The 26,724-nt window shown below is 41.5% G+C and overlaps 1 protein-coding gene across 2 annotated transcripts in view; it reads left to right on the top strand.

The window, feature by feature from the left end:
- Window positions 1-2,162: 2,162 nt before the first annotated feature.
- The window catches only part of ICA1 (islet cell autoantigen 1), a 76,485-nt gene continuing 51,923 nt past the window's right edge, over window positions 2,163-26,724 (top strand). Inside the window, exons 1-6 of one of the 2 annotated variants that reach the window (XM_054161123.1) lie at window positions 2,163-2,281; window positions 15,490-15,527; window positions 18,901-19,072; window positions 20,618-20,690; window positions 22,661-22,784; window positions 24,962-25,166. In XM_054161123.1, the coding sequence (XP_054017098.1) occupies window positions 15,511-15,527; window positions 18,901-19,072; window positions 20,618-20,690; window positions 22,661-22,784; window positions 24,962-25,166 (591 nt within the window). In that variant the 5' untranslated portion in view covers window positions 2,163-2,281; window positions 15,490-15,510. Of the gene's footprint in view, window positions 2,282-2,665; window positions 2,678-15,489; window positions 15,528-18,900; window positions 19,073-20,617; window positions 20,691-22,660; window positions 22,785-24,961; window positions 25,167-26,724 lie in introns of those variants that run through there. The other variant, XM_054161124.1, reaches the window with a different exon arrangement.

The following is a 26,724-nucleotide window of genomic DNA, read 5'->3' as shown; positions in this document are numbered from 1 at the left end:
TGAAACACGGTAAAAGATTAAGAAATGTCTGCACTATAGTGAGGAATAAAGGTTTAAGATTTCTTTTTTATTTGAGGTTATATAGTAAACAGCTAACATTTTCAGATGTTAAACTGGTCAATCCTAGAAACTGTTTGCAGCTTGCAAATGTTTGCCTCATGTAACCTAGAAATGAGCTAGCCTAAGTCACTCACTCTAGGTATATTTACATACATGCATAATGGCATAAAAACAGCTCCACGATTACAAAAGTATGATGTTCTTCAGAATCAAAGTTTATTCAGGATTGCTTGCTCTCCTACCTTACCCTGGGACAATTAAGAAAAATAACACTTTCAAGCTCACCTAATAGAATCTCCCCTTGTGACTTAGCTAAAGTACCTCCTTCACATGCTGTGAGGTTTTCTTTTTCACCCTCCTCTATGAGATTTGCACATAAAAATCCCATTAAAAGACACAATGAATTCTTCATGTTCAATTATGAAGAAACTACCAAAAAAACAATGCCAGCCTTGGCTGAAGAGAACCCAGATCCTTGTCCACTGCAGAGAGATTTTTTTTTCACTTACTAGCACTGCTTCCCTTTGGAGAGGTCAGAAGTAACTCTATGGGTATTTCTTTCTCTGGAAAACAAATAATAACTGGAACTAACGTGACTAATCAGGCCATACCTCTAATGCAAGTATTTACAGCTCTGTCATAGTCAAGGAAACCGACATCCAAAGGATGGCTAATCTCATAAGAAACATAAACCACACCCAGAAATGCAGCTTTTCTCTCTCTGCTTCAAAAAGAGCTCTACACAACCAACACAGTATAATAGTGCCTACAGTACAGCATCCAGAGGCAAACAAGATATCTAACGTGATGTTTCCTCTACACCAAACTTCCAGCTGCTGAAGAGTGTTTCACTTTTCTATGCAGGACTGAGGACCCCATTAAAAGATTTGTCTCCCTGTTTTGTTTTGCTTTGTTTGGGGGGTGGTGGGTTTTTGTTTGGGGGGGGTGGGGGGGTGGTGTTTGTTGGGTTTTTTGGTTGGTTGGTTTGGATATGTTTTTTTTTTGCAGTTACTGTATTTAAGCACAAAGAGCATTCTATTAGGGTTTCTGCAGTTCTGGAAAGCAATTCCATATTTCCTACAATAAACCCATTCTAGAGAAAGACCTAGGGTATTGGTCATCTGTCAACTGAACATGAGCCACATGTGCCCAGGTGGCCAAGAAGACCAACTGCATCTTGGCCTGTATCAGCAATAGTATGGCCAGCAGGAGTAGGGAAGCGATTATCCGCATGGATGCAGCACTGGTGAGGCCATGCCTTGAGTACTGGGTTCAGTTTGGGGGCACTCACTACAAGGATGTTGAGGTGCTGGAGCGGGTCCAGAGAAGGGCAACAAAGCTGTTGAAGGGTCTGGAGAACAGGTCTGGTGAGGGGCAGCTGAGGGAATTGGGTTTATTCAGCCTGGAGAAAAGGAGGGAGACCTTCTTGCTTCCTCTGACTTGAAAAGAGACTGTAGTGAGGTGGATGTTGGTCTCTTGTCCCAAATAGGGCAAGAGAAAACAGCCTCAAGTTGCACCAGGGGAAGTTTAGGTCAAAGGCTAGGGAAAATTGCTTTACTGGAAGTGTGGTCAGGTGTTGGAATAGGCTGCCCAGGGAGATGGTTGAATCCCCATCCCTAGGTGGACTTAAAAGCCCCAAAGATGTGGTGCCGAGGCACATAGGTGCCGAGGAACGTAGTTTAGCATCATACTTGTAGAGTTAGGAAATGACCTTAATGATCTTAAAGGTCATTGCCAACCTAAACAATTCCATGATGTTGTATTTCCACTACCCTGATGGACTATTTAGGGCAGCCCAAACATTTTAGTACTTCATTGATGCTCCCTATGGGACACTTGCAGGCTATGGTTCAGAGATTTTGATCGAGGCAATGACAGGAGCCCCAGAAGGGCCCAAGACCAGGGAGATTTTGTCGCCGCTTTCCCTTCAGGCCTTCCCTCACAGCACGTCCGGGGAGGGACGAGGAAACACGGCACGGCCGAGCTCAAGGCCAGGAAACTGCCTGTCCGGCAAGCCGCTGACCTGGCAGCCGCCGCCCTCCCGTGCCGGTGGCTGGGCGGGCGGGCGCTGGCGGTGGCGGCGGCGGCTCCGCCCCGCTGCGGGACCCGCCCGCGTCAGCAGAGGCGCCTCCGTTCGCCGCTGTGACGCCGGTGGCGCTGGAACACCTGGAGGGGTGGCGGCAGCGCCTCCGGCTCGGCCCTCCCCTCCTCCGCGGACAAGGTGAGTGCGGGAAGGGGGGGACTCGTTGGGATCGGTGTCAGCTCGCGGCGGGCAAAACAGGTTCCGCCAGCAGCTGCTGCGACCGGTGCCGGGCAGCGCTGGGTGGGCGCCGCCTCCCCCGCGGGCTGCCCACCCGCCGCTGGGGGGAAGGAGGCGGCGCGGCGGCTGGGCCTGCGGCGCTGATTCCCGGCAGGGTTTGGCCGCGGTTGCAGCCGGGACCGGACCTGTCAATTTTATCAAGAGGTGAAATTAACAAGGCGCAAGATGGCATCTGCCCCTCCTTTTTGCCTTCGTTCCCCCTTGCCGCCGTGCGCTTATCTCGCCATGATTTACCCGTTTCTGCCTCGCTTCCTCCTGTACATCCTCTCTGGCTCTGTGCCCGCTGGAAGCGGGGAGGTAGGGAAGGGAAACGGCCGCTTCGGCTGCCAGGCTCCGGGCTGAGGCGCGGGTTGTCCGGCAGCGTTTGTACCTGAGGGCTGGCGGGGTTGAGGATCGTGGCAGGGCCTCCTGCGCTAGCTAGCCAGGCACCCGGGCGTTGACAGCTGGTGAAATTCGATTTGAAGCTTGGCTCTTTTTTTTGGTGAAAGAGTGATCTTGATAATCAGATTTTTTTCTGCATCCATCCACCTGACATATGAGTGTTTTTTATGTGCTCTGGTCGTCTAAAAGAAGGAGGAAAATAGAAAATGGCTTGAAAATTAATTGAAACACCAGGTCAGTTTTAGTGAAGGGCACTGTGCGCTGTTTTTCGTCAGTGTCGTTGTGTGTATGTTCAGCACCAAATGTAAGCAAGCCTCCTATTCTGTGCTGCTTTACATGGTGCTGATAGCCTCAAGGTCCTGCATAAGTCCTCTCAGAATGAAAATTCAGGTTCTTAGTTCAAATGTGTAAATGTGAAACTGAATTGAGTAATCTCAGGGCTATGTCCTTTAATCCCCTACCCTCAAGTTGCATTGTATAGATGTTTTGGAAGTATGGCATTGGAGTTGTTCTTCATGTTTGTTTGACTGTAATATTTTATACCTGCCTGCAAGCTTTGCTTTAAAGCAAGTAATATTATACCTGCCTACAAGCCTTGCTTTAAACAGCTTTTGACTGTTTCCAGGAAACACCTGTTCATTGAGGACTCCTCAAATCCCCCATGTTTTATTCTATAATTCCTTTTCAGTTCCTGGATGGTCTCAGAAAGCAGCTGTGAAGCTATGGCTGGTGTTCCACAGCAAACTGCTTGGAAATAAACTGTTGTCACGTTTTGGTCAGGCAAGGCAGCTGTTGTAAGAAGAAAAAAACCAAACAAACGAAAACACCCCACAACAACAGCAAAAACCTGTGTTGGATCACTTTTCCAAAGTACTGGTAGAGAAAACAGTAGGCTAGATTTTTGAGGCCACAGTGCAGGCTGCATTCGGTTATGGTAACTTTTCTGGTAATCCACTTTTTTTCCACTTTGTCTGTCGAAGGGTTCCCAAGGAGTGAGTGGAAGTACCACTTGTCAGCACTGGTCCAGAAGTTGTAGTTCTTGGTAGTACTTAGCATGAAGCCCGATGAGGAGAGGCTAAGGGAGCTGAGATTGTTTAGCCTGGAGAAGAGGATGCTCGGGGGAGACCTTATTGCTCTCTACAACTACCTGAAGGGAGGTTGTAGCCAGGAGGGGGTTGGTCTGTTCTCCCAGGCAACCAGCACCAGAACAAGAGGACACAGTCTCAAGCTGCACCAGGGGAAGTTTAGGCTCGAAGTGAGGAGAAAGTTCTTCACAGAGAGAGTTGTTAGCAGTTGGAATGTGCTGCCCAGGGAGGTCGTGGAGTCACCATCCCTGGAGGTGTTCAAGAGGGGACTGGATGAGGCACTTGGTGCCATGGTTTAGTAGTCATGAGATCTTGGGTGACAGGTTGCTGATCTTTGAGGTCTCTTCCAATCTTATTGATTCTATTCTTTTGTAACATCTCACATAGACATTAGCAGTTTGCTAGTCTTTCTTTTATATTGCTGCTGGAATAGAGTAGTCTGTTGGTTTAAACTGAACAACTTAATCATTGAAGATTTTTGTTAATACCACTGAAGAAGGAATTTAGTATAAAGCCACAGAGAACTTTTGTCTGCTACGCTGCCATAACTGGTATAACCAGTCAGGTTTTTCCTATGGCATCTCTACAGGAATATGATGTGGCAGGTAAATGCTGCCAAACCTTGGTCCTCCATAGATTCTTTATTGTCAGTACTTCATGAGTGAAACATTGTCATAACCAGAAATGTTCAGTGGACTCAAGAGTTAGATGCCAGTAACAGAAATTCACCACTGTAACTGAGAAAGGCAGTGGTGATGTTTGTGGGAGTTTCAAACACACACATTACTGGAGATTTGCAGGTTCAAGAAGGCCAGTTATGACTGTATGGAAGGGGGAAGGCTTCTTTAACATTTTTCTTTCACATGATTGTTATTGAGGTGTGGATGGAATTGCATAGTGCAAAGTAAAATTCCTGCTGACCCCTACGAGAGGATTGGATGTTTTTTTTCCTCTCAGAAGAGTTTTAAGCCCACCCATCTTGCCTCTTCTTCTCTGTTAGGGCTGCTAAGTTGTTCTGACAAATTCCCAAGTAAGATTTCCTGGAATAAATGAATAATAACAGCACTTTCAAATAGTATTGAAGACTGTTGGTACAAGTTGGCAGGAAAAAAAATGTGCTGATATCTCAGCTAAGCTAGAAGTCAAGAAATGTCTTCAAAGACTCATTAATACTTTTCAGAATCTCCTTCAACAGTGTTGCTCTGAAGCAGTTGATTCAAGATGTTTTACCACTTCTCAAACATAAAATTACTCTAAAGACAAAAAGTGCCACGTGATGCAGAAGCATTAACAATACAAAAGCCTGGAGAGTGAAGAATGTTAAACAAAGAACCAAGCAATCAAGAACAGGAGAAACATTTGACCTTTTAGTTATTGCTAGTAACAATAGTCTCAGGGTAGTTTTTCCCGTGGCTATTGTTAGCCATGGCAAACCGAGGGGCATTTTGACCCGGTTACGCAATCATTTACGTCAACCTTGGGAACTGTCTGTTCTGAGTCACTGAAACACTACTCAGGTCCTTCTTGCATGTAGCTTCGTAGGGATCACTGCTACTCTGGGAACACGCTGCTGATGTGTCAGTATCTGAGGACGGCAATGTAAAAGCTGAGTGGACTGTACATCTGTCAAGAGTATACAGCCTGTTTGGATCCTGGTGTTTACTCAAAGGGCTGTAAAAGATCACCCTGGCATTGTTGTTGTGCATGCTAAAACTGTTCTGTTAATCAAATCTCTTATCCATGGATGTGAAATGATCTCCTGAGGGGATCTAGAGAAAATTATTATCCCCTGTTCCCTCCAACAGCATTGTTTTCCCTCGGGTATAATAGCATTCCTTCCTGGCTTCTGCATGGGTGAAAAGTGGGGAGTGAGGCAGAAATTTGAGTGTTCATTGTCAGCAAGTAGGGTAGCTAAAAGAGCCATTAGTTTCACCTTTTAAACCCATATTTGTGCATATTTAGTGTAGTATACATGTGAAAAGACTTTTATGGGGGGTTTGGTATATCCATTGCTTTTCTCACAGGTTCTGCAAGGAAGGTTTCCTAAGATTAAGTTTTTAGACCAATTATAGGTAGAACTTGCCCCCAAAACCATCTTCATGTCATCTTTTCTAATTTGTGCACTGTAGGTGTTCCATATGGCATTTTCTTTAATAGATTTCAGCTAGTAAGTTTAAAAATACTGCATTTTAAACTAGGAGCACAAATGTGTATTGCAAAACAATTTGGTCGTTGCTTCAGATAAATGAACCATTTCGAATGAGATTAAATACCGGATTGCCTATGTCCCCAGCTTCCTGTGTTTACAGAGTGAGGTTAGACCTGCCTCTTAGTGTCATATAGTCAAATTATTCTTCCATAAAACACACACAGTGCTTATGATACTTAGGTTCTTTCCCAAGGAAGTGTTCTTCAGAAATACAAGTGGAATACTAGCAGTCGAGTAAAAGGTATTACCTGAGGGCAAGTTGATACTATGTGCTGTTCAGATACTGTTTCATAGTAAGCACCTGAAAAATCAGTATAATCTAGAAAAGACATCTAAATTTAGTTGTATGTGTAATTAAATATCTGTGTCTTTATGGAAATGCTGAAGTTCTGCAGGCAAATTATCTAGGAGGGTGATTGTTTGCCCCTCAGTCTTCCAACTGTGAGTCTACCAGCATTTATTGACATATTTTTGTTCTGAGACTGGATGTACTAGGTCTTGACTACATGTGCCATTCTTATCAGTGTTTTTCAGCTAAACCATTGTTTTTAGGAATTGGTTATTTTGCTTAAAAGAAAACAAAGCAAAGCAAACAGCTTCAAGTGTAATTTCAATGTGTGTTACACTCTTGAAAGGAGGTCACTTAATGCTTTTAAGTTTGACATGATAGTTTTAGGAAAAAATTCATAGATGCACAGAATGGTTTAGGTTGGAAGGGACCTTAAAGATCATCTAGTTCCAAACCCCTTGCCATGGGTCCACTAGACCAGGTTACTCAAGCCCTCATCCTATCTGGTTTTGAACACCTCCAGAAAGGAGGCATCCATGACCCTGGGCAACCTGTTCCAGTGTCTCACCACCCTCACTGTAAAAAATTTCTTCCTAATCTCAAATCTCCCCTCCTCAAACGTCAATCCATTCCCTCTCATCACTACAAGCCCTTGTACTAAGTCCATTCCTGGGTTTCTTGTAAGCCCCTTTCAAGTACTGGAAGGATGCTCTAACATCTCCCTGGAGCCTTCTCTTCTCCAGGCTGACAAGACCCCACTCTGACAGCATATATAAGAGGTGTATAGGACCAAATAGACAGAAAAGTTTTTTTTAGAGAGGAATATTAACAGTTGACTTGCTCCTTGAACTTCATGGGAGCAAAACCAGGTTTTAAAAATCAAGGTGTCATAGTGCCAAATTTCCACTGTTTTCAGGTTGATTAAAACTTAGCTCTAGCTGCTTGAATACTGAAAGCCATTACAGACCAGATGGATCAATACTCTTAAGCTGTAGGTGTGAGCAATAAATTTGCAATGTGCAAATTTGCTTTGTTTATCTGCCACTCTCTCCTGTTTATCTTGTGTGTGTCAGAGTCAGGAATATAAAAGTAAAATACTAAATGATAGCATAAGAAACAGGACCCTGGACACCACCCTCTGTTTGGACTACATTAGGAAATGAAGCACAATAATTTGCTATGTTAATTATGTATTCTGAAACATTAGAAGCATAATAATTATTTTTTGAATCAAGTAATTCTTAACAGTACTCTGTGCTGTAGTTTTTGGTCATCTGTCTTTCATAGAGTGTAAGAGTCAGTGTAAAACTCAGTGAAACACAGGCCAATATGTACATAACATCAGTAGTATTGCTGCTCATTTTGTTGCATGCACTGTTTGCAGACAAGTGCCAGTGTAGTGCTACAACATGACAGAAAGAAGATCCCAAACATCCAGATTTCTTCAGACCTTGTGCATGGTTTCTAATGGTGTGAGTCCTTATTCATGCCATCTTAGTCATTTAATATACCTGCTTGTATTACTGTGGTTTGTTCTCCACACAATTTACTAGCTTGAAAAAAAAAAACTAAGGGGGGGAAAAGTTGTGTGTTATGTTGGCTCAAGCTACATCCTTCAGACTCAGATTTATCTGATACTTTTATGGCTTTGAATACGTGGTTGGGGTTTTTCTTCTGCATGTTGAATTTTGTTATGTGTTTGGTTTTGTTTGGGTTTTATTTTTATTATTTATTTTAACTTTTATCCTTTGAGAGATTAAGACTAATAAATGGAATGGAATAACTGAACTTTTTACTGCAGTGTCTCATGAATCTCCACAGGGAGGAGAAAGAAATGGAAGAAGTTGTGCATCTATATGTTAGTTCCAGAGGTGCTTGCAGTGAAGGAAAGAATTGGTTCCAGTGGGCTTGGGGGCTGTGGCTGTGTGCCAAGCAGTGTGTTATTCTGCATGCTGCTGAATCTTTTTTGCTCCCAGTAATGTGACAGACCACCATGAAATCCCAATTCTAAGAGGAGTGGAAAAGTGCATTATTACTGCATTATTTGGCTGTATTATTCAGGTGCTTCATGCAGAAACTATCATTTCTGCATGCCCGGAGGACAGTGGGGAGGCTCTGGTTCAGGTACTCAAGAGTTGCTTTTTGAAGGTTCTATTCACTATCTGTACAGGGACCTAGTATGGAGACGCTTGTGTGATAATTTAGGCACCCCAGTTAGATAATTGGGGTCAAACAGCATGAATTTTCTTTTCCCCTCAGCATCTCCCAGGTGTATGAATATAGCAGGAGTCCATCTCCATGACAGATGCTCTCTCACCCAGTGTTTTTTTGAAGAGCATATAAAGCTTCTTTCTAGATGTCAGCTCCTTATAAGATTGCAGTATTTCTTCTCTTGGGAAGCTGTGGATAACCTGTAAAATAGATGCTTCCCAGGAGAAGTAGCAATACTGTGGATCTGTCAGAGACAAAGAAATGGACGAAAAGTTGTAGCAAATGGAAGGAACTGCTAATGCAGTGTTTGCTGACCAATTCTGCAAACTTTTGAATTAATAAACAAGTGCATCAGGGAGTAGTCTAACAGAATGAAAATATGCCTGGATTTAAAGCTAAGCATGGATGATTCTGCAGGATTAGAACATTAGTGATGAATCTTAAGAGCTTTAGGGGAAAAACTAAGTCTTGTCATCTGTCATATTGATATTGTTTAAACTCTAGATTCATTTTAGCTGAATTGCAGTGGCAGCTACTCATGTGGTTAAGAATGGGAATGCTTGTAGATCTGTGTAATCTTGATGCTGCATGCTTATATAGGCAAAAACTTCAGTTTTCACTCTTTTCCTGCACTAACCATTTAAATAATTCAGATAATAGGCTGCTCTATTCCCTTGTGCTTAGGAAAGGCAAAGTAAAACATGATTTGAAGCTCCTGGTCTGTGTGCTTGTAGACATGCAAGAGAAGATATAATTGTGCCCTTTCTAATCTTCATCTTGCAATGAGACTGCCTCTTGCTGTGGAGGCCCATGTACTTCAATCAGTTTGATCACAGCTTCCAGTGAGCAGTATGGAGGAGACAGTCGTCTGCCAAGAGATGCTGGAGGCGCAGATGGCATTGATTCCCTTTACCTAAGCACATTTTCTTCCCTTCAGAGTGTTTTGCATAAATGAAACAGTCACTCTGAACTTTTACAGGTATAATTAATATTGTTCTTTTTGTTACCTAGTGCCACTGTGCTGTTATGGTATTGTACATTGCTTGGAAGATTATTAATTTTAGTAAAACTACAATGCATGATTCTGCCATATTTGAAGGCACAAGTTGCAGGATTTTTAGGATGAATGGACTCTGAATTTGAAGAACCACAGAACATAACAGCTGCTTTGAAAGGACAATAAACTGAGAGGACAGTGCTGTCAATTAAGTGCAGACTCCTCTGTGTCTCTTTTGATGAACCCATTACTTTCACATATGGGTTGCTGAATCCTGTTCTGCCTCCCATTCAGTTCCCTTTTGTTGTTTCTGGATGCATCTCAAAAGAATGTGTTGCTCAGTCTACTGCCTGCCTACTTAAATATGCTAGGTCATCTTTGGGTATTAAATTTGATCTGTAGATCAGCATTTATCGTGGTTTTGCAAGGATTTCAGCTCATCTGTTACTTCTGAGAAGCTGTGATTAGACCAAGTTTGTTGATCTGTCTTTGCAGCTGAGAATATTCCTATTTGCCATCTTACTGCTTTCTTCTATAACTAAACTAAGAGCACATTAAGAGCTGTGTGACCAATGTTCAGCCAAGGAGAGATTTGAATTAGGAGGAAAGATTTTATTTTTTCCAAATTAGATTTTCTCATAACCTAGGAGAGCATTAAGATCTGAACTTCACCTTGCCACATGACACTTCTTATATTTAGGCTCACTGGAAAAGAAACCTGAGTTACACTGATAGACAGGACTCTTTATTTTCAATGTAGGTGTTGGAGAGAAGGCATTCATACTTCTTTTTCTTATGAATGCTCTTCAGATATTACTTGTATAAAATTTTGTAGCTCTTGAGAAACCAGACAACTTAATGCTGTAACAAAATGCAACATAATAAAGCTGAAAAAGAGAAGCAAGCATGTACAAATGTTGTACAGAGCATAAGCTCAAAAGTGAACCGAGGGTATGATGGAGTGTATACTGCTCAAAACAAAAGCATTTTGCTGCTTGCACAGAAAAATGTAGATGGTGTACTCGAATGGTCTTGGACAATATAGAGAATCAGATTTTCCATAGGACTAGAAATGCCATTCATAGACTCATAGAGTTTTTTAGGCTGGAAAAGATCTTTAAGATCATCAAGTCCAACTGTTAACCTAACACTACCAAGTCTGCTGCTAAACCAGGTCCCTTAGCACCACGCCTACATGTTCTTTAAACACCTCCAGGGATGATGAATCAACCACTTCTCTGGGTAGCCCATTCCAGTGCCTGACAACACTTTCTGTGAAGAAATTTTTCCTAATATCCTACCTAAACCTCCCCTGTTGCAACTTGAAACTGTTCCCTCTCATCCTGTCTCTTTCTACTTGAGACAGCAAACCAATCCCTCCACCTCACTGCAACCTCCTTTCAGGCAGTTGTAGAGAGCAAGGAAGTCTCCCCTGAGAGGTCCTCCATCAAGTTTCGTTTTGGCTTCATGGCTACTAAAATACCTCAGTAAGAAGATAGCGTGATGCAGTATGCTAGAAATAGTGTGGATTTCTTTGTGCATTCCAGGTATTTTGGCTTTTTATGGAAATAATTTGTAGGTAGGTAGCCTACAACTCAGGTAAACTCTGCCATAGATGCAGAGGTGCCGTAGTTGGCTGTTGGCAGGGCCATCTTGATTCCAGCATGTTTTGTTAGCTGTGGCAGAGGACTGTGTGAATGCGGCTGTAGGGCTCCTGAAGCCAGGCTGAGCCTAGAAACAGTTTAGTGCCCAGGTAGATAGGCTCTCTCAGGTTCTCCTTGCTCTCAGGTTGCAAACACAGAGCTTTGGTGGTTCCTCAGAGGGTATGCTAGGACTGCTGGCTTGTGAACCCAGTCAGTTCTTTATGGAGAGGGATGTTTCAGCACTGTGGTCACTTGTTGTGAAAGGGCCAGCTCAGGATAAATGCTGAAACCAAGGTAGCATCTGCCTGTCTCAAGGAATCACTTGCGAAATTACTGGGGCTGAGTGTGGACTTCAGGAAACCTCAGATCCAGCACTGTGCAGCAATAAACGTGCATTTGTGCTGTAACATAGCACTGCTTTCCCTAGCTAGACAGAGCCTGTGTTTGCTTCCCTTCCCCCCTTACATCTAGAGTGTCCCTACCTTTTGTTTGCCAAGATAAAGGCTAGCTGTCATGGAGATCACAAATGCTGCCTAACTCTTTATCACCAAAGATAATGGAAACTTCCCCATACAAAGAATTTCTGGGGTGCTGAATGCTTTTTTTAATTGAAACCTTTATTTTTTCAGTCTTAATACACTGGGAAGGAAAAAGGAAAACAAGTCCCTTAGAAGAGCTGGTAAAGGGCCTCAAACACAAGTCTTATGAGAAATGGGTGAGGGAAATGGGGTTGTTTAGTCTTCAGAAGACAAGGCTGAGGGGAGATCTCATCACCCTCTACAACTACCTCAGATGGGCTTGGAGTGAGGTAGGAGTTAATCTCTTCTTACGTGAGGCAAGTGACAGAACAAGAGGAAACAACCTCAAGTTGTGGCAGGTTGGAGACAGAAAACGTTTCTTTACAGAAGGGATTGTCAGCCATTGGAACAGGCTGCCCAAGGAAGTGGTGAAGTCACCCCTGTAATCATTTAAAGGATGTGCAGATGTGGTACTTTAGGGATGTGGTTTAATGGTAATAGCTTAGCAGTGGGGGTGGGATTGCAAGCTCTAGGTGAGCAGTTGGACTTGATGATCTCAGAGGTGTCTTCCAAGCTTAGCAGTTGTTCTATGGTTCTAACTCCTTGTGGCAAATTAAGCTTGTTTTTATGTATAAACCTGTATGATAAAGTAGGTAACTTAAAAAGTTTGACTGCAGTTTTTTGGGAAGGTATTGGTGGACTCTAGTTAGTGTTATGTGCTTTCACTGTAGCTGCAAAGAGCAACGCTCTTTTTACATCTGTTCAGGACATTTATGTCTTGTTCTTTGAAAGCATAATAGAGTTCAAAACTTAAAGTAGTCAAAGGTTATGTGCTTATCCCTTGGACTCCTTCTTCAGCCTCAGGGCCAGCATTTCACAAGTGTAGGGATTCTTTGTTAAATGGTTATGAAGTCCTGTTAGTTCCTGGATACTTCCCTGGGCTGTTTCCAGTCCTCTTTTATTAACATCTCTCACTTCTAGTGGATAGATTTATGACTTTGGGATTTCTTTAAAAGACTCTCGCTGCTTTTAGCTATCCCAGATGCTTTTAATAATGTCTTCTGTTACAGCTGAACAAGTACCTTAACTATCTTTGGCTCTTGGACTTGTAGCAGACAGTAGCAACACATGAAGTTAGACATTATAGAAAAAAGGAATGTAATTAAATGATGGGCCTGTTAAATGGCTGCCAGGACAATTTATGTGTTATGTGCAGCAATATCTGATGAATGAACTTTGTTAATGTGTCTTTAAAATCAGCTGTGAATGAAAATAAGGAATAAGGGTAAAGCCAAAAATATTGTTGATAGCTCTTAGAAAGAAAATGTACTGTAGTTTTCTCTGTTTGTGTGTGGGCATAGTGCAGTGTTATTCTGCTGTTGATTTTCACCACTCTTGTGTGAAGTCTTCTGTATTAAACCAATGGTAGCACTCATATTAAACCAATGGCAGGCAGACTTGGCTGTTCCGGGCTAATGGTTGTACTTGACAATCCTAAAGAGCTTTTCCAACCTAAATAACTGGGATTCTGTGTAGATGGAGGAAGTGAACCTCAATGATCACACAGTTGTCCTGAGCTCTTCCTGAAGAGTGGAGTGTACAGTGTGTACAGTGCCTTAAACTTGTTCCCTGGGTTGGTTGTTACCACTTTGTTCCACATAACACACATGTTATTCCATCTAGACAGACTGGTCTTTGCTTGCTGTCAAACCCAATGTGCTGCAGGATGACTGAGTCATGGATGTGTATACAAGCTAAAGCCCAGGTTCTTATCTCACTTGCACACACCCATGGTTGACTTAAGGAGGACCAGTATTAAACTGCTGAAGCCAAGCATAAAGTTGTTAGAAAACTGAAGTTAATGTTGCCTGTGCCTTGTGGCTCTAGAAAGTACAGCAAAGCCATGACTGATGCTGTCCATTCTGGTGCTGTAACACAACCAACCTTCAGAATCTTGTTTGTTCTTCTTCTTTGACTATTGTTTAGCTGTTGGCTTTTACCTTTAAACTCTTCTCTAAGACAGAGTTGTGATTTTACTCATGGTCTCTCCTGCAGTGCTTATGAGCACTTCACAAAAATGCTGATTTGGGAAGATTTCCTGCTTTGATAGAATCTTGCAGCATTTGCCAGGATGTTGCACAGGAGCTTTGCCAGGAAGTTTCACAGGTACTGACAGCACAGAAGCTGGAATCAGAAATCTGGGATTTGGGTCCATTCATCTCCAAATGGAAGTGCATTTGCTTCACAGTTGCAGGAGGCACTCAGGCTGTTTGTATTCCCTTGTTCAGGCTCCTGCAATGTATTCCAGTTCTTTTGCCACTCCAGTGCTAATAACTATGCTGTCTGTAAGCAGCACTGTGCTGGGTATGTTTCCAATGTCTCATGTCCCCAGTGCAGCCCCTTTTCTCCTTCACCCAGATCAGTGCCAAAGTTCAGTTTCAGCACCATTACCTTCCTAGCTGCTTTTTCCATTACCCAGGCAATCAGCTTCACATCTTAGTGCAGCCTCTTGGTGTGTCCATCTGTGCCTGGTCTTACCCAAGGCCATTTCCCAGCAGCACCATCTGACCAGTTTCTTTTTGGTTGCATCTCCAGTGCTTGTGTTCAGATGCTGCCTGTGTGCTGGACAACAAAGTCCTCTCCAAAGGCAGCAGAGGAGAAGTTCCTTGTTTATAAGGTGGGAAGTGGCATGTGTGCCATCTGGGCAGCTCAAAGTATAGTGAGAGACTTGAGTATCCAAGCTGGAGATACTAACTTACAAAATCTAAAGTCCTAATGCTTGCAAAACATATTCTGTCCCCCGGCATTATGGTGTCTCTCCTAGAAAAATCACTTGGTGGTTACATGTTGCATCTGTGGCTCAAAACATGGTGTAGCTAATGTTAAAAAAATAGAAAAGGGGGATATGGGTGGAAAAAGTAGCTGAACTTTGCTGTGGCTAAACTGTGGCATGAAACGCTTGACAGAGGAAGGTGCTTGGCGTGGACAAAAGTAACTGAATTTGTGCCAGGTAAATTTGCTTTTGCCTGGAGAAGCTGCTGACATATTAGGACATTGAGGTGGAGTGTATCCAAAGAAAAGCAACTAAGCTGGTGAAGGGCCTTGAACACAAATCTTATGAGGAATGGCTGAGTGAACTGGGGCTGTTTAGTCTGGGGAGAAGGAAGCTGAGGGGAGACCTCATCACACTCTACAGCTCCCTGAAAGGAGGTTGTGGTGTGGTAGGGTTCAGTCTCTTCTTGCATGCAACAAATGACAAGAGGAAATGGCCTCAAGTTCTGGCAGGGGAGGTTCAGGTTGGATATTAGGAAAAAAATTCTGCTCAGAAAGGGTTGTCAGGCATTGGAATAGGCTGTACAGGGAGGTGGTGGAGTCACCATCCCTGCAGGCGTTTAAAAGACACGTGGATGTACTGCAGGATGTGGTTTTGTGGTAGTAACTTTGCAGTACTGGTGGGATTATGAGCTCTAGGTGAGCAGTTGGGTTTGATCTCAAAACCTTTCTTCCAACCTCAACAATTCTGTGATTCTGTGACATAATAAATGGCAACAACAGCGTCACCACTGAAGTGTGTTTGTCAGATTTAAGGGAGACTTGTGTTGCATGAAGAAACTATTTGGTCCACAGACTGTACCGTGTTCTGTCAGAACATAGTAAACAAGGTGCTACAGTGTGGTAATTTTCTGTGCAAAAAGGTAGGGGTTTTCTAGTCTCTAACTTGAAAATTAGGGTTTAAAGATGTTTGTATTAACTGATAATTTCTTATTTTATTTAAGAGTCTGAAGGAAACAAGAAACATGGAAGGCCACAAATAGTAAGTACCTTGATCATTTTTTCTTACTCTGAAGAGCTAATGGTGTTTGGCATGTTTGTCACTGCCTGAGTCTATCACACATTATGTTCTGGTATTGAGTGTTTGTATGAAGTCACTGGTGCACATTCTGTTGGAAAAGAATAAACACTGAAAAAATGAAAAACTGCCAAAGAATGGAGAAAAGAAGTGAACTGACTAGAGAGAAAAAGAACATGTTATCAGTGCCCTGCTTGATGGGAAGAAGTTTATCAGCTGTTGTACTTCAAGAGCTTTATCTGTGGTCATCAACTTCAAAATATAGCACATTCTTTAGGCTGTATTTTCTGATTGTTTAACAAAACCTATTTATGTCTATAGTTACTTGACAAAAATCTGTTTAAAATATATTGACCAGTAAAAAGTTTCCACTGAATATTTCACAGAATCAACAAGGTTGGAAAAGACCTCAGAGATCATTAAGTCTAACCTATCACCCAACACCTCAAGACTAACTAAACGTAGCTTCCAGTGCCAAGTCCAATCCTTTTTTGAACACCTCCAGGGATGGTGACTCCACCACCTCCCTGGGCAGCACATTCCAATGGCAAATAACTCTTTCGTGAAGAACTTCCTCCTCACCTCGAGCCTAAACTTCCCCTGGCGCAGCTTGAGGCTGTGTCGTCTTGTTCTCATGCTAGTTGCCTGCAAGAAGAGACCAACCTCCACCTGGCTACAACCTCCTTTCAGGTAGTTGTAGAGAGCAATAGGGTCTCCCCTGAGCCTCCTCTTCTCCAGGCTAAACAACCCCAGCTCACTCAGCCTCTCCTCATAGGGCTTATGCTCGAGGCCTCTCACCAGCCTCGTTGCCCTTCTCTGCACACATTCAAGTGTCTCAATGTCCTTCTTAAACTGAGGGGTCCAGAACTGGATACAGTACTCAAGAAACCAAAATAGAGTACCTCTCAGCTTGAGCATGCCAGTACCAGTCCTGGTCTCGAGCAGCTCCCTTGCCAAATGGCAGTAATGTGATTAGAAATCTTTCGGTATCTTCAGCATAAACAGGAGCCAGTAAGCTCTCCAAATAAAATTGGAAGCTGGATTACAAAGTATAGTGGTAAAATATCGTATTTCTCTTATTCCTTCAGTTGGTTTATCACTCTTGGAGTAATATGTATTAATTCCAGCTTTTTTGTGTGTGACCTCATATTAATAACTCATTATTATTCCTTGTGCGTTTCCCCCAGAATTTTTAGTGACCATGGCATCACATGAATTACGGTGTTTTCTTCCCTTGACCACTGAACTAAGCTATCAGTTGTTTGCACAGCTGTAGCAGAAGTTAAAGCACACAGCTAGCCAGAGCCAGACAGCTTTTTTTTAAAGTAATGCTGTTTTTATTGAAGGCCCTTAGTCTGTTTTCTCATAATGCAGAGAGATCTTCTTGCCATTTATTAGAGATTGTAAATTTTGTATTTTAAAGGTGCAGGTCAGTACAGGCTTCACCTCACTTGTTGGGCTGTCTGTTGTCAGGGTGTGTAACGGTTTGTATGTGCAGAATTCCACAGGAAATGTATGTTTTGCATGGATGATTTGATTCGTGCTGTAGCACCTATGAGGCCTTTATTTTAATGGCAATGAAAGTAATAAATGAAGTTCTTGAAACTAATGCTTGGCTAAAAATAAATGGTCATATATGTTTGCTTTTAAAGTTTGGGGAAGCCAAGAAATTCTGTGCTAAGTGCATTTTAGATTTTGTTCTTGCTCACTTCCAGTTTCATTTCTTACTGTCCCATTGATTAAGGCACTGTTTCCTAATTTTCTCATTCAAAATACCTAAAGCAAAGCAACAAACCTCTGTGAAACAAACTTCCTTTTCAGATTAAGCTGTAAGTAGTAACTCTTCGGGCAGATGTGCCACCCTTTTGAGGAGCACATGTACCAGTGGTTTGTTTTTCAAATTGCTGTAGCAACAAATATCTCTAGATGTAGATCTGTATCTATGTTTCTCAGTACATGACTTGATCATTGAATGGCTTAGGTTGGAAAGGACCTTAGAGATCATCTACTCCAACCTTCCCACCATGGGCAGGGAATGCCTCTCAAATAGACCAAGCTGCTCAAGGCTTCATCCAGCCTGGCCTTGAACACCTCCAGGGAGGAGGCATCTACAACCTCCCTGGGCAGCCTATTCCAGAGTCTCACTACCCTCACACTGAAGAACTTCTTCCTAAGATCCAGTCTAAACCAACTGTCCCTCAGCTTAAAATCCTTCCCCATTGTCCTGTTGCTAGACACCCTTACGAAAAGTCTCTCTTCAGCCTTCCTGTGGGACCCCTTCAGGTACTGGAAATCATCTGTAAGGTCCCCCTGAAGTCTAGTCCTCTCTTGGCTGAACAACCTCAGCTCTCCCAGCTCATCCTCATAGCAGAGGTGATGTGCAGGTTGGGTGAGGAGACCTCTTGGGATAGCATCCCTGAACTGTCTGTGTATTGTGAACAGAGCTAGTGGATGGTAACTCAGGAATGAACCGCAATTGGTCACTTTCAAAATAAGCTCAATCTCTTTAATTCTTTTGGATTATATAATACAGCAAATTGTAGCAACTATTTATTTCCAAAGATCTGCAAAATCACTGCAACTTTTAATTTGTATACATAGGGAGAAAGCAGGTACTGCAGGAATTACTAACGGGGTGACACTTCCTGAAAGAGAGCAAGATTTCATTGTGAGGCTATATTTGCTATTAAATCATCTTGTGGAACATGGAGTTTGTCTTTAGATTGCACTTCTAAGTCTGCTACAGGATTGCAGTCTCATTTGTCAGTAGAAAATCATCCTTTTAGAAAAAAAAATAACCTGTTATGTACCCACAGTTGTTATGTAGTCATTGCATTGCATAAAGATAGGAGCTACCTACCTTCCACAGAGCATGTTGTAGTTATTTTTCAACTGAAAAAAAAAAAGGGAGGGCAAGAAATAGTCAAATTCCATTCATAAAATGAACTTCAGGAAATTCTGACACTGCTGAAACTGCATGAAAATTGCTGCCTTGCTTAAGCAATGCTACCTCACTTGAAACTCTCCTGTTAGTTTTAAGTATATATAAAGTTAATTCCATGGGCTGTAAGTCATTTCTTAATTGACTGGGAAGAATTCTTTGCAGCTGATTATTTTGGCAGTGCTGTGTATTAAAGGCATTCAAATTCCATAATAGGATGGAAATTACAACATTAATTGCTCTGTTATTAATGCATAATAAGGAAGTGCAGGTTAGAATATACTTACCTGCATGCAAATCCAATATTCTTGATGGAAATGTATTAATTTAGCACGTTAGACTCGTTTTTTTAAGCATCTTATTGAAGTTTTGTCATTCTATTTCTTAACATTCTAGCAATTATCCAAGGGAATTTTATGACCAATATGCTCAAAGCCAAGAAAAATCTGTAGTCAATAAAATGCAACAGAAATACTGGAAAACAAAACAAACCCTTATCAAAGTCACAGGGAAAAAGGAAGATGAGCATGTTGTGGCTTCAGATGCAGATCTGGATGCAAAACTGGAGGTATGTAATGTTTACATGATGACTGTTCTCTGCTAATTGTAAACATCTTTTCATTTCCATCAAGCCTCCAGTGTGTGTGCACATATAATAACAGATACTTTTTAGTCATTATTTTCTTGTAATATATTTTCCAATTTTTGGCAAAAGTACAGGGAATAGGGTGGCATTTTGAAACACACACCCCATGTCCCTCAAAGCTGATTTGGAACCTGACGTCTTTCATCTTTATTTTCAGGTTTAGGGGTCAGTTTTTTTCCTTTTGCTGGCACAGAGATTATCCTTTGTGCTTGTATCAGACTTATCCTTTACTTACAGCAGTTTTAAGATATTTTTTTTAAATAATATTCTGTAGTATATACAAATTGCATGGGTTTTTTTAATACAGCTATACCACATGTGCCAGGAAAACATGCAATATGCCAAGGAGCAAAGTGCATACTGCCCTCTGCTATTTGGAGCTTTTGTGCAGTTTGTAGGTTCATAGAATGGTTTAGGTTGGGAGGGACCTTGAAGATCATCTAGTTCCAACCCCCATGCAGTGGGTAGGGACACCTTCTACCAGGCCAAGTTGCTCAAGGCCTCATTCAGCCTGACCTTAACCACCTCCAGGAAGGGGGCATCCATGATCTCCATGGGCAGCCTGTTCCAGTGTCTCACCACCCTCACTGTGAACAATTTCTTCCTAATATCCACTGCCAATCTACCCTTCTCAAGCTTAAATCCATTCCCTCTCATCCTATCGCTACTATGGGGGAACAAGCCTCAAGCTGACATCTCCAATCCATTATAATAACTCATTAAAACAGGATTTTGGGTAAGTGGGTTCTGCCACAATCAGTGAGGCTTTTGAAAGTGTGTAAAGTGTAACCAGAGAAGGAATCCTGGTTTGTGTGAGAAATACAGTCTCATTGTCAATGTCTTCATTGCCACTGGGGAAAACCCAATATAATAAAGCTCTGAGAATTTAAAAGCTTGGACATCTTTGACACAAAACAAATGATAAGGGAATGGACTTACCAAGTGTAATAATCATGTTAATGTCCAGCCAAAGTACTGTGAGTTTTTTAGGAAAAAAGAATTGTACATCTTCATATGCATCCAGAGATATCAATAAAGGAAAACAAAACCCAAATAAACAACAGCCAAAACCAAAATAAACACACAAACACACCCCAAAAAAACCACCACCAAAGGAGAAAAACACCACACTAAAAAAAAATCCCCAAACAACCCACAACAAAACCAAACTGTGAGTATTTTGGTTAACTGTTAGCTGTTTAGAATAGGTCTGTTTCCAAAATGCTTTCATTTATTTTCCTTTTGTAGGGATTGGTCTGTCTGTAGTTTCAGTGGACAACTTGATTGTAAGAAAAACACATTTTGTAAGGAAAAACTGCTTTCAAGCTGGGAAGGTGACTCATTGTTCAAGAAAACAGTGATCCCTAATAATTTCTACCAAAAATTAAGCTCGCTCTTGTGTTTTAACGGTCAGTGTTTCTTGCATATACTTAATTATTTTTATGTGTGTTTTTGTTTCAATATCAGCTGTTCCATTCTATTCAGAGAACGTGTATGGAGTTGCTGAAAGCAATTGAACTGTACCAAAAAAGGATTTGTTGTAAGTATGATCAAATACAGCAGTTAAAATGATAAGGAGGTCTGCATTATGGAGTTGTTAAACAAGTGAAAAAGTCAAAATGCAAATGGGGAGCTACTAGTTTCATCCTATTTGGAAACAGATATCTTTCCTTGAGACAGCTGAAGGCAGACTTGCTTATTTGCTTCTGACTTGCTTATTTGCTTGAAGATCTTCTAATTCTTAATTTCTTTTCTGATATTATGCAGTGCTAGGTGGCAATAGTTATGGGAGAATGCTTGTTTATAAGCTGTTGGGTTTTTTCCCCATTACTTGCTTGGCTTGTTTTAAATTCAGAAGTGTCTTGTCTTGGAAATCCTAACTCTATTATGGATGGTTTTCATTTTTGATTCATAATTGACTATGAAGAATGTTTGGTTTATTACTAGTGTTAGAATTAAGTAATACATACTGTTAGGGTTCATTTGATAATGTTGACTTGGCTGTAACAAGTGTACAGTAATTAGTGGTTGTCATTAGCAAGAGAGAGGGACCTTGTTTGGGAAGTTTTCAAGCAGCAGCTTGTGTTAAACGACCTCAAAACATTCTCAGCAATCAATACTGTTTGATTCTTGCTGCTGTGATTCCTGCCCTGGAAGGGAGAATCCAGCCTTGGAGACATCTTTCAATTTACTTTCTTTTGTTGAGTGTTATCCTTTCTATTTTGCTGATCCAAAGAGTGTCAGAGGTAACATTTCAGGATCTGGAAGTAAAATTAAAATGCAGAATAGTAGTGTATTGAGTTCAAGAAGTGTTCCAAAATTGCAGGTAACATCCCTGATGCAAAGATACGCAGGTAGCATGTTCTACCAGAGTGTGCAGTGACTCTGCAATGGATTTGACTGTTAATACTTGGGGGTGGAAAGACAAAAAGATTTCAAGAGATCTTTCTTTATATTAAGCCCTTATCCTTACTGATAGGAGGAAAAAATTGGTACTATAGAAGACAGCCACTTTGGAAGATTAATAGAGAAGGTCATAATGAAATGTTTTTGTAAGGATGTGAAATCATGAAGACCTATGGTCCAAGTTTGGAAGTAGTCAACAGTTCAGTGTTAAAAACACTTTTCTTTTTCCTTTTTTTCCCTTTTTTTTTAAATTTGAAATATAAGTATTTCAGATATTTGAAATATAAATTAAAAAATAGTATTTGAATTGCATAAATTGCTGGAGTTGTAAAATAATTTTGCAGAGTCATTTGAAAAGAAATGTTCTTTCAAATGAAGTCCTAGATGTTTCCATAGGAAAAATTAATTTCTGTAGTCAAGCATGAAGAATGGACCAGAGGAGAAAAGCAAGTGAATAAGCTTTGGGGAGAATTTGCTTCACTGAAAGTGTGCTACAAAGATCAGCTGAGGCAGTTCAGGTTGGCAAAAAGGATTAAAAAAAAAAAAGCACCCCACAAACCCCAAGACTAAAGGTGCTATTATCAAGATTGGATCCTTTGTGTAATCTAAACAACCTAGAATAGAATACAATAGAATAGAATACAATAGAATACAATACAATAAACCATGTTGGAAGAGACCTTTGAGATCATCATGTCCAACCTGTTATCCAACATCCAACATCATTTAATCAACTAAACCATGGCACCAAGCACCCCATCAAGTCTCCTGCTAAACACCTCCAGTGATGGTGACTCCACCACCTGCCCGGGCAGCCCATTCCAATAGGCAATCATTCTCTCTATGAAGAATTGCTTCCTAACATCCAGCCTAAACCTCCCCTGGCGCCTTTTTGCACTGATGGAATCTTGTGGTTCTGGTTATATTAACAAATATCTCAAATGAATCAGATCTTTACTACATGCAGGAATTCCATGGAATTCTTTATCTTTTCAGTGCTGCTTGGTTGTAGAGTGACTTTACCTAATTGATCTTATTTCAGTTTTAAAGCTGTTAGGAACCTATTAAGTAACCTGTTTGACCACTCATTTATTTTTCTGTTAGTTCTTTCTCAGGAAGAAAATGAATTGGGGAAATTTCTTCGATCACAGGGTTCTCAGGATAAAACAAGAGCAGGAAAAATGATGCAAGCCACAGGGAAGGCCCTCTGCTTTTCTTCTCAGCAAAGGTATATGTGTCATAATGATTGAGTTGCAAAGTACATGGCATAAATGGTAGCTGATTCATTGTTGGCATAATTCCTTTTGCCATTTGAAATGTGTGAAGAACAAAATGACAGGGAAGTTGTTACTGACCAAACCTGTCAGTGTAACTGGCTTGCTATGTGGAGTTCTGCCTGATCCTGGGTTTTGTATCATGGACCTGCTAAGTTTGTGTATCTTCAGATCCCTGACCTGTACCTGCTCAGCTCAGTGGTTCTAAAGCTATACAGGTGCATCTCTGTGGCCTCTCTAGCAGTGGGGTTGTAAAGGAGCTGATGACAGGCCCTTCTCCTGCTTGGTGGCACTTCTCCATCTGCAGAGAAATGCAAAGCAGGCTTGTTGTAGAGATGTCTGGGTCCTGGAAGGGCAGGGGAATGGGTAAAGGAATGCCGTTTTCTGGGCCATGAAGTCTCAGTGTGAAACTTCAAGTAGGTGGAGGAGAAGAAGTCTCAATGCTATTTTCTGCTTTAACCTTATATCTTAAAGTGCCTCAGGAGAGGATCCTCAGATTGAGTAGAAGCAAATAATTTAAAAGATAAGGAATCCAGAGAGGGACACATGCACAAAAACCTACATGATGTTACCCAGAGCCTTGGTGTCTCACTGCCCCTGTCCAAGAGTTAGTAGCAATACCTGGTGGCATTATGAGTATTGTGATGATTTTTTTAATACATTATTGAGACTATGGAAGTTTCAAATTCACCATCAAGAGAAGAGAAAATTCTATTCCATATTTTACAGGATTTGGGGAGCACTCTTAATACTTTACAGCTTTAGTTTTGACAGTACAGCTGTTTGGCTCAAAATAAAACATCACATATAGAGCGCTGAGTATTTCATATGTTTATCTTGGGCTAGAATATGGTCACTACCACATCCAGCAACAGCCATGATCTTTAAAATATATGTAAGGCAGCTTTGAGCAAAGGAGCTCATGGTTTGCTTCTTTATAGAGCTTAACTGTTTATAGAAGTCCTAGAGTATAACATGTCTGCATAAAATTGAATTTTCCTTTAGAATGGCTGGGTAAGTATTTGTAGAATGTGAAAAATGTGAGGGGAAAATAAACCCCAAAGGCATGCTAAGAAATTCACATTTTATTATATATCTTAATGCATTTTTAAGGTGTCTTTTAAAATAAACCCACATAAAAATAAACTGTTTGTCTCTTTTTTTTCTTGAGACATCCTTAAGCTTATGTTGAAGTTGAGAGGGTTCTTGTTTGCATTGCATACCAATAGCTAGCTCAGAAGCTAGAGATGAAGAAAACAAGATTTGCTGGTTACTGGAGCTAAAACTAGTTCTCTTATGCTCAGGAAGCTCCTAAGTAACACATTAAACTAAGTCTACCTTGGTGTGTGGAACTGAACCCACTCCAGTGAGGTGGGTGCTGGCAACCAAGAGGGAAGAAGCAGCAGTAGGAAGCAAAGCAGAAGTTGGACTAATCCTGTCTAGTTCCTAGAGATCCTGTTAGGAGCTGAAGTGATAGCATAGAGAAGACAACAGTGTCCCCTACTGCCTTTCCAAAGTGCAGTTGCTGGAAGAAACATTTAAGAGAATGCTTAAATCCTTTCAAAAGTTAAATGTCTTTCAAAGAAATTGTTCAGATCCCATAAATCAATAATTAAAATCAGGTTGTTACTTGACAAATTATTTCTTTATTTACTTGTATATTTGAAGATAGAAGGCTGCGAAGATTAAAAGGAAGTGCTTTTTGTGAGGCTTAACTTGACAGTCCTGTGGTACATATCTGGTAATGAATTGCCTCAGGTAGATTTTTGGAGTTAACTTGTGAAGAGGAGTGTTAATAGCCTATGTACAAGCAGCTTCACTAGCTCAAATACATATACAGCTTGCATGTGTATTTTAGGTTCCTGTTCCACGTGTGTCTGTAACTGGATGGTCACTACTTGACCAGGAGGGTTGCAAACACAGTATTCATGCAAAATTATCCCTTTTGTGTGTATCCCCAGCCAAGCTGCAGAGCCATCTGAACGGACACTAGCACTTCAATGAACTCGTTTGGCTGTGCTTTTTTCATTGCTAGTAAAGTGTCGGTGGTTATATTGACTGTCTGCATCTTGTTGAGCAACTGTTTAACGGGTTCCTCTTCTTCCTTTCTTTCCTTCATGCCTTTCCCCAGATTAGCCCTGCGCACTCCTTTGAGTAGGTTGTATCAAGAAGTGGAGACTTTCAGATACAGGGCCATCTCAGACACGTGGCTGACAGTAAACAGGATGGAACAGTACCGCACCGAATACAGAGGAGCTCTACTTTGGATGAAAGATGTCTCTCAGGAGCTGGATCCAGATCTTTATAAACAGATGGAAAAGTTCAGGAAGGTATGAAGTGTCCTGTAGTTTCCTGATGAATGACAATGAAGCATGGTTTTGATTCTTCCAAGGAAGACATAATTCAGCAGCGCTAAGGATGCCATTTATCCGAATTGATCTTTCCCGTGTGACTGGATTCCAATTAATCTGATATGGAATACAGCACCCTTCGCAGAGGGGGCTGTGAGGAAAGATACAGTTGTAAGAAACAGCATTTTCCAGTAGCCTGTTCAACTTCAGCCTAAATCTGTATAATTGAAATAATATATATCTTTAAAGAAGGTTATCTAATTTTAAATACTTAGATATGGTCCCTGAATGACTGGGAGAAGAAGATACATCTGCTGTCAGCCAGGAAAATTGAGTTCTACAGCTACAAAGTATAGAATAACAGAAATGCTGTAGTATCTGCTGCTGAATTTTTTGGGGTGAAGTTGAAGGCCAACATTTTCAAAACTGGCTATTGCTGGATTTTGGAGAGGAGTTGCAAATGTTGAATTTATTTTTAAGTTCCTTATGCAGTTCAGCATGAGCCTGGGGCGATTGCTAAACACTAAAACTGCTAAGAATGCACTCTCCATAAATCTTCATTCAGTGTCACTCATGTTTCCTACACTCCTCTCCTCCCAAAGGCCTTCCAAGAATCACCTCGGTGGTGGTCTGCAGGCTTGCTTTTGGGCACAAGTATAGAATTTATTTGGATTGGTCTTGTCCCAGCTGATTCAGGAATGCTTGTGAGAACTTTACATTTGCTAGTGAGGCTCTAGAAATTATTTTGTTAAGAGACTGTAATACTCGCTATTTGCTCTTTGTACATGTAAAACGGTTTAGTTGGGACGGGACCTTGAAGATCTTCTAGTTCCAACCCTCCTTCCCATGGGCAGAGACACCTTCCACTAGACCAGGTTGCTCAGCCTCATCCATCCTGTTCTTGAACACCTTGGACGGGGGGGGGCATTCATGATCACCCTTGGGTGACCTGTTCCAGTGTCTTACCACCATCACTGTCAAGAATTTCTTCCTAATCTCCAATCTAAATCTGCATTCCTCAAGCTTCAATCTATTCCCTCTCATCCTATCACTACAAGCCCTTGTAAACAGTCCCTTTCCAGCTTTCTTGTAAGCCCCCTTCAGGTACTGGAAGACTGCTCTGAGGTCTCCTCAGAGCCTTCTCCAGGTGGAACAGCCTGAACTCTTGCAACCTGTTCCCATAGGGGAGGTTCTCCAGCCCACTGATCATCTTCATGGCCCTCCCATCTTGACTGTTAGGAAGAGTTAGGGTCCTAGATAGAACGATAGAATAGAATAGAATAGAATAGAATAGAATAGAATAGACCAGACCAGACCAGACCAGACCAGACCAGATTGGAAGAGACCTTCAAGATCATTGTGTCCAACCTATCATCCAACACCACCCAACCAACTAAACCATGCAACCAAGCACCCTATCAAGTCTCCTCCTGAACACCTCCAGTGATGGTGACCCCACCACCTCCTTGGTAGTGGCTTGTGCTTTGAGTAAAGGCCATAAAAACAATTACAGAAATCATGTGAAAATTGAAAGCAGAGACCT

This window comes from Dryobates pubescens, chromosome 4, assembly GCF_014839835.1.
Source record: "Dryobates pubescens isolate bDryPub1 chromosome 4, bDryPub1.pri, whole genome shotgun sequence".
In the NCBI taxonomy this organism is placed as follows: Eukaryota; Metazoa; Chordata; class Aves; order Piciformes; family Picidae; genus Dryobates; species Dryobates pubescens.
Note: the sequence above shows the minus strand (reverse complement) of the source record. Positions and strands in the feature narration are given on the sequence as shown.